The sequence below is a fragment of the Leucopleurus acutus genome (assembly GCF_964270905.1).
Source record: "Leucopleurus acutus genome assembly, chromosome: 15".
NCBI lineage: Eukaryota > Metazoa > Chordata > Mammalia > Artiodactyla > Delphinidae > Leucopleurus > Leucopleurus acutus.
In genome coordinates this window covers 16,068,582-16,083,642 of record NC_139157.1, presented here as the reverse complement: position 1 = coordinate 16,083,642, position 15,061 = coordinate 16,068,582, and the positions used below count along the sequence as shown (strand labels likewise).

The 15,061-nt window shown below is 38.3% G+C and overlaps 1 protein-coding gene across 2 annotated transcripts in view; it reads right to left on the bottom strand.

Moving 5' to 3' along the window:
* Positions 1-15,061, bottom strand: part of KATNA1 (katanin catalytic subunit A1) — a 35,808-nt gene that overhangs the window by 9,048 nt on the left and 11,699 nt on the right. Inside the window, exons 4-6 of one of the 2 annotated variants that reach the window (XM_082855521.1) lie at positions 12,620-12,800; positions 1,837-1,950; positions 1,094-1,215 (exon numbers count right to left, since the gene is read on the bottom strand). In XM_082855521.1, the coding sequence (XP_082711647.1) occupies positions 1,094-1,215; positions 1,837-1,950; positions 12,620-12,800 (417 nt within the window). The remainder of the gene's footprint in view (positions 1-1,093; positions 1,216-1,836; positions 1,951-12,619; positions 12,801-15,061) is intronic. The other variant, XM_082855522.1, reaches the window with a different exon arrangement.

The window sequence follows — 15,061 nt, the reverse complement described above, 5'->3', positions numbered from 1 at the left end:
AGAAATAATGAGCCCATTAAAAAAACCCATAAAGAATAAAAAGGGCATAAAGCAGATACAGCTTGCAAAACTGCTGCTTTGCCCCCAACCCTATCAAGAGATAGATACCAAGATTAAAGAGTATCATAGAAAAAAAAATTAAAAATAAAAAAATTAAAAATAAATAAAGAGTATCATAGAGATTGCCGTGAAGTCATCTCCAACCACTAGAACACTACTCCTACTACAACAACTGGTACACATGGCATGATAATATATTATGATATATGACATGATAATATATTTGAAAATATCCCTCAAAACTATACCTAAAAATAATTAAAGTTTTAACAAAAAACATATAACAGAATGTACCTAACTTTGTGGGAAAGGGAGATTTATAACTCACTGTGATAAATTACAGTTCTTTGATTAGACATAATATTTTTTTTTTAATTGAAGTATAGTTGATTTACACTTTTGTATTAGTTTCAGGTGTACAGCAGGGTGATTCAGTTAGACATACAACTACATCTATTTTTTTTTCAGTCTTTTCCCTTAGGTTATTCCAAAGGGATTCTTTTCCCTTTAGGTTATTACAAAATATTAAGTATAGTTCCCTATGCTATATAGTAGGTCCTTGTTGGTTACCTATTTTATATATAGCAGTGTGTGTATGTTAATCCCAAACTCCTAACTTATCCCTTAGATATAACAGTAATAAAGTTGAGAACCACTGCTCTAATAGGATATAAAAGCAACATATATTGTATAAACCTAAAGATAACAAGCAATACACACGCATAGAATCACTGCCATTTTACCACTGGAGAATGTCCCCAAAAGATATAATTTCTGTGATCTTGTTCCCATTCTGTATGTAGAATTTTTAATTTAATAAGAATTTTATTATTATTTATTTCATTAAATTAAAAAATCTCAGACAAAAACTGGTACAGCCTGAACCAAAGTCAAGTTTTTCATTATGTGTCATGCTCACATTGTATGTCCTCAGGTTCTATCCTCAAGGACTGATCTTCAGTACATGCCCACATTTGTTCCATTTTCTGTTCCAAAAAGCAACACCCAATTATTTTGTTGTGATATAACTTACCATCGAACATTGGGATTCTGAGAAATTATATCTCTTTCCAAAGCTTCTACTAAGTCCTTATCGTATCCAGTACTATCAAATTTATTTGTCTCTGGTTCTGTAACTGCAGCAGGTGATTTGTTCTACACAAACAGAGAGAAAAAACAAGAGCTTTTGATTGACTCAAAAATTATATTTTGTTTCTATGAGTCAGAAACAAAGATTGGACTTAGGTGACATTTTTTAAAAAGCTAATGTAATAGTACCAAGTAATAAGGACAGAATCAAAGACTACAAGTCATCCTTCTACATCAACATCAGAGTTTCATACTGAATTTTTATTTTTACATAAAAAGTATGACAACGGTATTAAAGAAAAATAAAAATATTATGCATATGAACTGACAATAGTAAAAATTAATATTGAGATAAACTGTAGTCCCTAGTGAATATTAGATATGTATGGCATTTATCTCAAAGCTTTAGAAGAGATAGGGTTATAGACAGATGGCTTATTTAGCTAAGATTATGGGTCAATCTTTAACACGTACTCAGTCCCCATTGATGCTCCCAAAACATCCCTTTTCACTATTCCCACATCCCTCCAAAAGGCACCTCAGTCCTTCAGAGAGATTTTCCCTCCCACCCTCTGTGATGACAGTCATTAGGGCCGCAAGATGCACACTAAAGCACTCCAAGGCACAACAGTGAACTCACAGGGCACTGCAGGATTTTTCAGATTTTTGAGGGAAATACAAAAACACCTGTTTGAACATTGGGTGAACTACCAGCTCGAGGTAGTTCAGTTTCTCCGTGAAGACTGCTGCATTCCTTTCAATAATCCCGTATTTTTTGTGAGGCTGGATTTTTGGCAGTTGCTGTGATAAAACATATACTGGGAAAAATCAGTGTGGAAGAGGAATGACAGTGGAATGTCCACTATGACTCCAAGGTCTGAGAAACTGTACAGTGTCCAAAAGGTGTTGTTGGGACATAAAGAGTTGTTTTAACCAAATTTCAAATGGATGGGTATTCTTTTTGTCCTAGAGGTGCTATGAAAAAACTGCTGAGATAGTCGTGAATTTTATAAGCCAAGAAAACTTGTACTAGGATTGTTACCCCCATCTCCAAAATCCATAACATTTTTTTGCCCATAACATGATGATTTCTTTGTCACTGGTGCTGTCTAAAGTCAGTACTAATGTCTAGACTTAACCAATATTTATGACATTCAAAGTCTTACACTAGATGACCAAATAAGTGCCTGTCTCACAATTTACATATTTAGTATCCAATAGGAACATTAAAGATACAAGGGAGGTGTTGTATAACATTTAAAAGAGGAGGTTATCTTTTCTTCTAAGTAGTTATGAAGTTGTTATTCATTCACAGATACTAATCTATTCTGTACGAGCAGCTGCGGGGGATAGAAAGAAGACACTGTTCCTATTAGAAACTTAAACTGCAAGCCCAGGGAAACACAAATATAAGGCACTTTATATCAACAGTTCTCATCTTATTTTCTCCCATAGAACACAGTGCTGAGGGAATGTTTGCAGACAAAGCAAAACAAATTTCAGACAGGCAGAAAGGAGAAACAATTCTATAATAGGTCGGCCAAGGGGAGCTATGGAATTTCAAATTTTGACATTTCTAAGGGAAAATACTAACAACTACCAGGAGGTAAAAGAAAGCAGTAGAGGTTAAAAAGAATGTAGACTCCTTTTTGGTGCTCAAAATAAATTTGACAACTTCGACAAAATGGATCACTATTTGAAAAACACAAACTACTACAACTCAACTATTATGAAAAAGATCATTTAAACAGCCCTTCAACTTCTAGGGAAATTGAATTCATAATTTAAAAACTTCCAAAAAAGATATCCAAGCCCAGATGGTTTCATTGGAAAATTTTATCAAACATTTAAACAAGGACTACCAATTCTACACAATCTCTTCCAGAAGAATGAACATTTTTCAATTCATTTTATGAAGCTACTATTACTGTGATACCAAAATCAAAGAGAATTAAAAAACAAAACAAAAAGATTATAGACCAATATCCCTCATAAATATAAATGCAAAAATCCTTAACAAAATATTACCAAATATAATTCAGTAAGATATAGAGAGAATTATATACCATGACCAAGTGAGGTTTATTCCAAGGATGCAAGGCTAGTTCAAAATTCAAACAATAAATAAATCAATATAATCCACATATTAACAGGCAAAGAAGGAAAACTACACGATCATGCAACAGATGCCAAAAAGCACGTGACAGAACTCAACATCCACTCGGGGTAAAGAGGAATTTCTTCAACTTGGTAAGAAGCACACACAAAAATTCTACAGCGGGCTTCCCTGGTGGCGCAGTGGTTGAGAGTCCGCCTGCCGATGCAGGGCATGTGGGTTCGTGCCCTGGTCCGGGAAGATCCCACATGCCGCAGAGCGGCTGGGCCTGTGAGCCATGGCCGCTGAGCCTGCGCGTCCGGAGCCTGTGCTCCGCAACGGGAGAGGCCACAGCAGTGAGAGATCCGCGTACCAAAAAAAAAATTCTACAGCTAACATTATATTTAATGATGAAACACTGAATGCTTTCCCCACTAAGATCAGGATGTCCACTTTCATCACATTTATTCAACATAGTGCTAGAAGTTGTAGCCAGTGTAACAGAGCAAGAAAAGGACATATATACATACAAATCCAAAAGGAAGAAATAAAACTGTTCTATTTCAGATGGCATGATGTTTACCCAGAGAATTCCAAGGAATCTACAAAAATTCTCCTAGAATAAATGACTTCAGCAAGGTGGCAGGATACTAAATATACGTAAAAAGTCAATTTTATCATTAGGGAAATGCAAATCAAAACCTTAGTGAGATACTAGTTCACACCATTTGGATGGCTATTACAAAACTATTACAAAACTAGAACAAACTAACTAACTAACTAAAAAAACCACACACAGAAAATAACAAGTGTTGGCAGGGACTTCCCTGGTGGGTTAAGAGTCTGCCTGCCAATGCAGGAGACACGGATTCAATCCCTGGTCTGGGAAGATCCCACATGCCATGGGGCAACTGAGCCTGCACTCTAGAGCCCACGAGCCACAAATACTGAGCCCACGTGCCACAACTACTGAAGCCCGTGTGCCTAGAGCCCATGCTCTGCAACAAGAGAAGCCACTGCAATGAGAAGCCTGCACACCACAACAAAGAGTAACCCCTGCTCACTGCAACTAGAGAAAGCCCGCGCACAGCAACGAAGACCCAACGTAGCCATAAATAAATAAATAAATAAATTTATTTTTTAAAAAAAGAAAATAACAAGTGTTGGCAAAGATGTGGAGAAATTGGAACATTGTGCAGTTAGTAGAAATGTGAAATGATGCAGCCACTGTGGAAACGTTTGGTGATTCCTCAAAAAATTAAAAACAGAATTATACACGAATACTTCTGTATATGAATATATATATATATATCTCCAAAAGACTTGAAAGCAGGGTCTTGAAGAGACATTTATATACCCATGACATAGAAGCATTATTTACAATAGCCAAAAGGTGGAAGCAACCAAAGTGTCCTTTGATGGATGACTGGATAAACAAAATATGGTATATACATGCAATGGAATATTAGCCTTAAAAAGGAATGACATTCTGGCACATGCTATCAAATGGATGAACCCTGAAGACATTAGGCTAAGTAGGAAAAGCCAGTCACAAAAGAACAAATACTGTATGATTCCACTCATGTGAGGTACTTAGAGGAATCAAACTCATAGAGACAGAAAGTAGAATAGTGGTTGCCAGGGGCTGTGGGCAGGGGGAAGGAACAGGGAATGCAATATTATGATTTATAACGAGAAATACATACTTAGTTTTAGTCCTATTCCTGGCATATAACTCCTAAAACCTTATGATTTCCTAACTGATAAGAGCAATGGAAGCATCTTTTGTTATAATATGCAGTTTTTGTTCCCAGCTCCTGAAATAGATCCAGAGCAGTAAAGGTGAAAGAGGTGTTTTTTGATACTCATAACAAGCCCCTTCAACTCAACCTGAGTTTACGTTAATGAGGTGATTTTTGGAAAGCCCCTAGTTAATCACAGGATGGGGACTGTTGTCAGGGGAACCAAACTTGTGATTAGAGGGTTGGAACTTACAGTGCTACCACACAACCTCTGGGGAGAAAGAGAGGTTGGAGGTTCAATGAATCACCAATGGCCAATGATTTAATCCATCATACCCACGTAATGAAGCCTCCATAAAACCCCAAAAGGATAGGGTATGGTGAACATGCGGAGGTGCTAGGAGGGTGGCGTATCTGGAGAAGGCATGGAAGCTCTGCATCCCTTCCCATGTACCTTGCCCTGGGCTTCTCTTCCATCTAGCTGTTGCTGAATTGCATCCTTTGTAATAAACTGGTAAATCTAGTAAGAAAACTGTTTTCCTAAGTTCTGTGAGCTGCTCTAGCAAATTATCAAACCCAAGGGGGTTGTTTTGGTAACCTCTGATTTATACCAGTTGGTCAGAAGCACAGGTGACAAGCTGGACTTGCAACTGGCATGTGATGTGGAGGCACCCTGTGCAACTGAACTCTTAACCTGTGGATCTGATGCCAGTTGAGTTAGACTGTAGGACACACAACTGGTGTCAAAGAATTGCTTGATGTGGAAAAAAAATCCTACACATTTGGAGTACAGAAGTGTTTTGTAAGTAGCAAGCAGAAAGAAAAATAGAGTTTTCCTTATCAGGGAGTTATTGTTTAACGGGCACAGAGTTTCAGTTTTGCAAAATTAAAAACGTTCTGTGGATGTATGGTGGTGATAGTTCCACAGCAATGTGAATGTACTCAATTGCACTTTAAGATATGCATACTTAGGGCTTCCCTGGTGGTGCAGTGGTTGAGAGTCCACCTGCCGATGCAGGGGACACAGGTTCGTGCCCCGGTCCAGGAAGATCCCACATGCTGTGGAGCGGCTGGGCCCGTGAGCCGTGGCTGCTGAGCCTGCGAGTCCAGAGCCTGTGCTCCGCAATGGGAGAGGCCACAACAGTGAGAGGCCCGCATACCGCCAAAAAAAAAAAAAAAAAAAGAAATGCATACTTAAAAATGGCTAAAATGGTAAATTTTACGTTATACATATTTAAACCACAATTTAAAAGAATTTTTTTTTTCTTTTTTTTTTTTTGCAGTACGCGGGCCTCTTACTGTTGTGGGCTTTCCCATTGCGGAGCGCTCCAGACGTGCAGGCTCAGCGGCCATGGCTCATGGGCCCAGCCGCTCCGTGGCATGTGGGATCTTCCTGGACCGGGGCAGGAACCCGCGTCCCCTGCATCGGCAGGCGGACTCTCAACCACTGCGCCACCAGGGAAGCCCTAAAAGAATTTAAGTCACTTGTATTTCTATATACTAGCAATAAATATGTGGATACTGAAATAAAAAATATAATACCACTGATACAATCACTTAGAAAAGTGAAATACTTAGGTTTAAAATCTAACAAAATATATGCAAGACCTGTATGCTGAAAACTACACAATGCTGATGAAAGAAATCAAAGATCTAAAGGAGATAACATGTTCATGGATTGGAAGACTCAATGCAACAAAGATCTTAATTTCCCCCAAACTGATACACAGGTTTAACATAATTCCTATCCAAATATCAGCAAGATTCTTTGTAGATGTAGAAAAGCTGATTTCAAAATTTACATGAAAAAAAAGGAACTAGAATAGCTAAAATAACTTTGAAAAGGAAGAATAAAATGGGATGAATTAGTCTACTCAATTTCAAGCTTACTATGTACATAACACAGTATATAACTATAGTAACCAAGACTGTGTGGAGTATTGGTTGAGAGACAGATACATTTATCAGTGAAATGTAATAGAGAGCCCATAGACAGACCCACACAAATATGCCCAAATAATTTTTGACCAAGGTGTAAAAAATTTATTTTATTGAAGTATATTTACAATGTTGTATTAATTTCTGCTGTACAGTACAGTGACTCAGTTATATATATACACACACACATATACATGTATATTCTTTTTCATATTTTTTCCATATAGTTTATTACAGGATATTGAATGTAGTTCTCTGTGCTATAACAAATCCTTTTCAACAAAAGGTGCTGGAGCAATTGAACATGTATAGGCAAAATATGAACCTTGACCTAAGTCTCACACGTTACACAAAAATCAACTCAAAATAGATCATGGACTTAGATGTAAAACATAAAATTATAAAACTTTTAAGAAAAAAATTTAAAAATTTTGGGATCTAGGGCTAGGCAAAGAATTACAAACTTGACACCAAAAGCATAATTTATAAAAAGGAAATGTTGGACTTTACCAAAATTAAAATCTTTTGCCTTGTGAAAGATCCTGCGAAAACAATGAAAAGACAAGCTACACACTTAAAGAAACTATCTGCAAAATACATAACTGACAAAGGACTAGTCTCTAGACTATATAAAGAGCTCTCAAAACTCAAGACTAAAAGAAAACTCATTTGCATAATGGGCAATAGACTTAAGAGAGACATTTCACTGAAGACACTTGTTTCTGTGCTCTTATTTCCTTTTCTTTAGTCATTTGTACAGCTACTATTTAGAGGAATAGACCAACTCAACATAGAAAGACTGTTAGGATACACTGATAATCGAAAAGAACAGGCTACTTTATGATTCCGGTTACGGTAAAAAAAAAAAAAATCACGCAATAGAAAAGCATTAAAAGCATATACCATGAGATTAACAGAACTCTGGGTGGGTAAGAATGTGAGTCTGAGTTTTCTTTTTTCACTTGCTCTATTTTCTGATTTTCTAAGTGAATAGGTAACAAAAGGTTTTAAATAGGAAAAAAAATTTATTCATTCTGTATGACTTAATGGCTTTATCTCTTCCATGAAGCTTTCTCACTACTACCAACTCCTTCTAAGAATTCTGCTATTTTTAGTCACTAGCTACCACCAGTTTAACATCTAATTGTTTCTATAATTGTTTGAAATATATTATTCTGATCTCCCCAAATGTAAGTTTCTCAACACTGGGCATATATTACCAACAAAGACACACTGGCTGATTTGGGAAGAAAATCTATTCTATACACTTGTTCTTTGGCTGTCAAGTCCTGAGGATTTTAGCACGTAAGTCATGTCTACACTCAGCAAAGACACAGATAAGATCTCCTCTTTTTTTTTTGCAGTACGCGGGCCTCTCACTGTTCTGGCCTCTCCCATTGCAGAGCACAGGCTCCGGACACGCAGGCTCAGCGGCCATGGCTCACAGGCCTAGCCGCTCCGCGGTACATGGGATCTTCCCGGACGGGGGCACGAACCTGTGTCCCCTGCATTGGCAGGCGGACTCTCAACCACTGTGCCACCAGGGAAGCCCCTAAGATCTCCTCTTAATGTAGCTGATTTTATGTTTATTTATTATACTTTGTCCTCTTGCCCTATTCTTGAAACAGTAGAGAATCAAAGGGTGATGGAAACACTATTTGTTTTAAACTGAAGGCTAAAATACTTCCATTGGTAAATAAGAACTTTTTTCAAAGTGAGCCTCCTTCTGGGGAATTTATTTTTATCCTACTTTTAACCTAATAATTCTACTTTTGCATTTAGATAAATTAAAGAGCATTTTGAATGTAGTCATCAACCTCTAAGATATTTCATTAAAATTTTAAAAAATGCAATGGTGAAACTGTTTAAGTCAATAGCATATGTAACAAAAATCTCAGTTACCTGGAATGTTTGGGAAATAATAGCTAACATTTATTGAGCACACACTAGGTAGAAAAAATAGTTATCTTGGGGCTTCCCTAGTGGTGCAGTGGTTAAGAATCCGCCTGCCAATTCCGGGGACGTGGGTTCGAGCCCTGGGCCGGGAAGATCCCACATGCTGCGGAGCAACTAAGCCCATGCGCCACAACTACTGAGCCTGTGCTCTAGAGCCCACGAGGCACAACTACTGAGCCCCTGTGCCTAGAGCCCATGCTCCACAACAAGAGAAGCCACCTCAATGAGGAAGCCCGTGCACCACAATGAAGAGCAGCCCCTGCTCAACGCAACTAGAGAAAGCCCGGGTACAGCAACGAAGACCCAACGCAACCAAAAATAAATAAAATAAAAATTTTTTTTAAAGTTATTTTATTTATCCTACAAAAACTCTATAAGACAGGCGTTAAAATAATTTTATATATGAGGGGATAAAATTTAGAAAGCCCAAGTAGCTTATGGTAATACATCCAGAAACAGCAGGGATGGTGCTTAAATACAAGTCTACATGATTCCAAAGCCCATACTCTTAATCACCATGCTATATTTTTGAAAAGCTTTATATCTTCCTGTTTTAACAAGCAAATCATATTAATTCAATTTAATTTATCTTGGACAACTGATTTGCTGATTATAGTACCTCAGGTTCTACACATCATTTCTCAGGGTATAAAAGTATAGATATAAAATGAAAAAGGTATAGGACATTGAGCTCTACAAACCACAGATGGTTAAAAGGCTTACAACCCAAACCATAGATGATAGGCGAGGGCAACCTTGGTATTGATAATACTGCCTAAGGCCAGAGGCATTAGCCACCTTGCGCATACCCTTCCTTGTTTCAGGAACTACAATAGCACTGCTGTTGCTGAAAGTACAGAAATACGGGACAATGGAACGATGGTGAGAGGGACTCAAGGGAACTGACTATCCAGATGTACAAGGGCAAATGACCTCCAGAAATGGGGAGGACGGAGAATAAAGGTGATGACACAAAATCAAGAGCTAAATGCACATCTGTATCTATATCAACAAGGAAGGTTATATTTAAAGGTGTGGCTTGGCTGGTTACTGGATGAGGTTCTCAAGCAGAATTACAAAGTTAGATTGCAAATTTAGGAAAAAGATCCTGAAGTACGAGCTGATATGATGGGTTTTTTTGGGGTTTTTTTGTTTGTTTTTTTTTTGCGGTACGCGGGCCTCTCACTGTTGTGGCCTCTCCCGTCGCAGAGCACAGGCTCTGGATGCGCAGGCTCAGCGGCCACGGCTCACGGGCCCAGCTGCTCTGCGGCATGTGGGATATTCCTGACCAGGGCATGAACCCGCGTCCCCTGCATCGGCAGGCGGACTCTCAACCACTGCGCCACCAGGGCAGCCCATGATATGATGTTTTGAAAAGGACTGAATGGGCAGCACTGGGGGCTTTACATTTGCTTAACCCAGTTTTCACTTTGCCCAGGTGGTGTGGAGGGGTCCTTTTGGTACAACAAGCCAAGAAGTGAGCCTGTACTTTACCATTTCATAGACTAGGTATGTGCCTGGGGCAAGGGACTGGGGAGGTGGAAGTAGAGAGGACAGAAACTAGGTTCTCAGAGTCCCATATATTTCTTACTGTAAGAGAGCACAGGCCCTCAAATAATAATTGGTACTGAAATCTTGGTTTATAAATCTCATTCCTCACTAATAGGAACCAAGGTTTCCTGGAGAAATGGGGTAAATACACGAAGAGCCTGGAACATCCTATTTTGCCAGAAAATGAGGAAATGCTCAGAGAATGGTGAGTATGTGTCAAAAAGACTTAAGACCCAGCTTCAAGGGTCTCCCACTCCTCAAATCTTGGACAATTTAAGTATCAAAAAGATAGTAATAGATTTTAATTCACTGAATAAAATAAGAGTCCACCAGTCCATACTGATAAAATTAAATAAAGGGGAAGAGATAAGAGTTTTTTCTTGCAGTTCAATGTCAAGTAATTAATGTAGAAGAGATAATAGCATTAGAAAATGATTTTTCAATTATCAGAGGAATAACTGCTTCAGGCAAGAATCACTGGATGCTAAAGCAAGTAACTGAAACTTTAATGAGAAATACAATATTTATATAACCTCAAAGTATCTCCCCACAAACTACTATAAAGGGAAAAAGAGTAACTGTATAGTGGAGGGACTTGGCAGACACCACCCTAACCAAGTGATCCAATTTATCACAAGTAACAGAACAAGTAAACATCCTGTGCCTCCTTATATGATACACTGAGAAGAACAAAACTTCACTTCAGTGGTATGCCTGCCAAAAATGCACAACCTTAAATCTAATCATGAGGAAACATCAGGCAAATCCAAACCGAGGAACATTCCACAAAATAACTCTTAAAAAGTCAGGCCAAAAAAGATAAAGGCAGAGGAAATGTTCACATTAAAAGAGACTAAAGAGGGCTTCCCTGGTGGCACAGTGGTAAGAATCCGCCTGCCAATGCAGGGGACACAGGTTCGAGCCCCAGTCCAGGAAGATCCCACATGCTGCTGAGCAACTAAGCCCGTGCGTCACAACTACTAAGCCTGCGCTCTAGAGCCCGCGAGCCACAACTATTGAGCCCTCATGCCACAACTACCAAGCCTGCACGTAGAGCCCGTGCTCCACAACAAGAGAAGCCACTGCAATGAGAAGCCCGCACACTGCAACGAAGAGTAGCCCCTGCTCACTGCAACTAGAGAAAACCCTCATGCAACAACGAAGACCCAATGCAGCCAAAAATAAATAAAATAAATTTAAAAAATAAAATAAAAAAAAATAAAAGAGACTAAAGAAACATGACAACCAAATGCAATGTATGCTTCTATATTGGGTCCTGGCACGGGGGGCAGGGGGAGCTATAAATGACATTATTGGGATAACTGGCAAAATTTTATAAAGGTCTATGTATTAGATAACAGTACTGTATCAATGCAAAATTTATGAATTTTGATCACTACATTGTTTTTATGTGAAACAATGTCCTAGTATTTAGGAAATTGACTCTAAAACATCTAAGGGTAAAAGGGCATGACTTCATTTCTACAACTTACTCTCAATGCTTCAGGAAAAATAAAGTATATACAGAGAGTAAATGATAAAGCAAAAGGGACATAATATTAATAACTGGTAAAACTGGGTAAAGAATATATGGAAGTTCTTTTTTTTTTCTTTTATTTATTTTTTTATACAGCATGTTCTTATTAGTCATCCATTTTATACACATCAGTGTATACATGTCAATCTCAATCTCCCAATTCACCACACTGGAAGTTCTTTATACCATTCTTGTAACTTGTTTGCAAGTCTGAAATTGTATCAAGATAGAAAGTTACAAAAAACAACCAAAATAGGGCTTCCCTGGTGGTGCAGTGGTTGAGAGTCCTCCTGCCGATGCAAGGGACATGGGTTTGTGCCCCGGTCCGGGAAGATCCCACATGCCGCAGAGCGGCTGGGCCCGTGAGCCATGGCTGCTGAGCCTGCGCGTCCGGAGCCTGTGCTCCGCAACGGGAGAGGCCACAGCAGTGAGAGGCCCACGTACCGCAAAACAACAACAACAACAAAACAAACAAAAAAACCAAAATTATTTGTTGAATAGTGAATAGGAAAAATCCTAGCCTAGGTGGAGTGTGACTATGGTTTTATTATAGTAGCAGATTTAATTACTAAAAATTATTAAAATTTGTACAGTCTTCATTTTTAAGGTTAATAAATAACTTTTTCATTTATGAAAATCAGTAACATTTACCTTTTCCTCTCTTCCTTTATTCTGTTCTTTCTTTTCCCGACAACGAACAGCTTTCCCTCTGTCATTGTGAACACTGTGTGCGGATGGACGGTGAACTCTGACAGTTGTACTTGGACGGTTACCCTGTGGTTTAGGGTCACTGTACTGAGACGACTGGCGTTTTCTAGGTCCCGGTGAGGGTCTAATCAAATACAAGATCATGAAAATCATACTCAACTCTTGGAGTTGGTCCATATATAGATGAACACACGTAGTGTGTAAGTTAGTTTATGAACTAAAGAAGCAAAGGCATAACTGAACACAAGATAAAAGAATAAACTTGAGGTCACTGAAATCTAAGGTCTAGCATTTAAACTGGGCATAGCTGTCTGTGGTGCACTATGGTTTTATGGTAGAAATAATAGAAGTCAAGTGATCATCACCTCTCTTTTAAAAGGAAATAGCTATTGTATATCGGATTAGATGAAAAATTAGTCTGATTCTTGGAAACTGAAAAGAGAACAATAATCAGAGAAGGGAGTTTTATCGAAAAAGCAAGAACAAAGCACAGGTGTAGACTTCACACTTATGTACTGATATATGTGCAATTTGGTACCATTTTATTTAGAATGTATCACAGTTCTGTTTTAATTAATAAAATTTAATCATTTTCCCATTAAAAAAAAAACCGCCATAAGCACTGGCTATGGACAGTTACAAGAACTCATGTACGGGGGCTTCCCTGGTGGCGCAGTGGTTGAGAGTCCGCCTGCCGATGCAGGGGACACGGGTTCGTGTCCCGGTCCGGGAAGATCCCACATGCCGCGGAGCGGCTGGGCCCGTGAGCCATGGCCGCTGAGCCTGCGCGTCCGGAGCCTGTGCTCCGCAACGGGAGAGGCCACAACAATCAGAGGCCCACATACAGCACAAAAAAAAAAAAAAAAAAAAAAAAAAAAAAAAAAAAAAAAAAAAAAAAAAAAAAAAAAAAGAACTCATGTACGGTGCTTTACCTCTATGTAGATCACTTCATCTTTATTTCTGTGGCAGGATTTAGACCTCTCAAATACTTATTAGGCTCCTACTACACTTCTAGACTTGGTTGGGGCCAGTAAAATAAGCAATAAAAAAAGGCAGGGGAGTCCTATCCTCAAATACCTCAAGTACAGTTAAGAAAGAAGAAGATACATAAGACTAGGCAAGTATACTAGAAAGTGTGAAAGAGATCTAGTACTGTGGCAATGGGAGTGGCCTCTTGAAGACAAAGTAAATTGGACCTGGAAACACAGAAGTTGACCTAAACAAGATGGTACAATTGCAGACAAGAAAATCAGTGAAGAAAAGCAAAGAAAGCAAGATGAGCTTAATCTACGTAAAGGTTATAAAGTTACTAACTGTGAAGACAATGGTAAACATTAAAACATGATACTGAACAGATAAGGTGGTTCAGTAAGTAGATCTAAACACTGCCAGTTCAAGAGGCTTGGTTTTTAGCTGGCGGCCACTGAAAAGGTTTTAGAAAGATCAGTCTAATAATAAGATACACTGATGAAGGAAACAGAAAAAGCAGGGAGATGTTATCAAGGCATGAGATGAGGGCCTAGCTCAAGGAGTAATGATAAAAATCTAAGAGACACTATGAAAAAAGATACTCTTAGATGTGAAAGGTTGAGAATGAGAATTTGGGAGGATGATAAAGCCAAACCAATATATATGTGAAAGGAATGATGAGGGTTCAATTTTGGATTTAGAAACTTGGATAGCCAAGTAGGGATACTGCTTTAAAATATATATTTATTTTTCCTCTTAAGAAAAATAATATAAAATAGACACTGAATTATAATAAAGTATAAAGAATTTGAAAAAGTCACCTTAACCCCACTATCCAGAGTTAACCACTTAACATATTAGTTTATTTTCTTACGGTTGCCTTTCATTTAAACAAAATTGGAACCATTATATACACATATGCTCTTATTTTTCTCTACTCATTATATCATGAGGCATTGCCGGTATTCTTTCCTCTATCATCACCTCATAAATGACTTTTAATGGCTAGCTGGCAGTCAGTCACATAAAATGTGGCACACTTTATCCACTTCTTTTTTTTTTTTTTTTTTGGCCGTGCCTTGTGGTTTGCACAATCTTAGTACCCTGACCAGGGATGGAACCCATGCTCCCTGCAGTGGAAGCATGGAGTCCTAACCACTGGACTGCCAGGGAAGTCCCTTTATCCACTTCTTACTGCTATTCATTTATCTGAAAAATAATTTACTGAACTATTACTACTGACAGGCACTACTCTGCATTTAAAGTAAAAAAATTTTTTAAATAACTTTAATAAAAGCCTTTACTCTCACAGGCTCACATTCAAGTGTGTGTGGGGGCAGAGGGGGTTTCAATGAAGAAATAAACAGTACATCAGATGATGCTAAATGCTATCTAAGAAAATAAAGAATGGTAGGG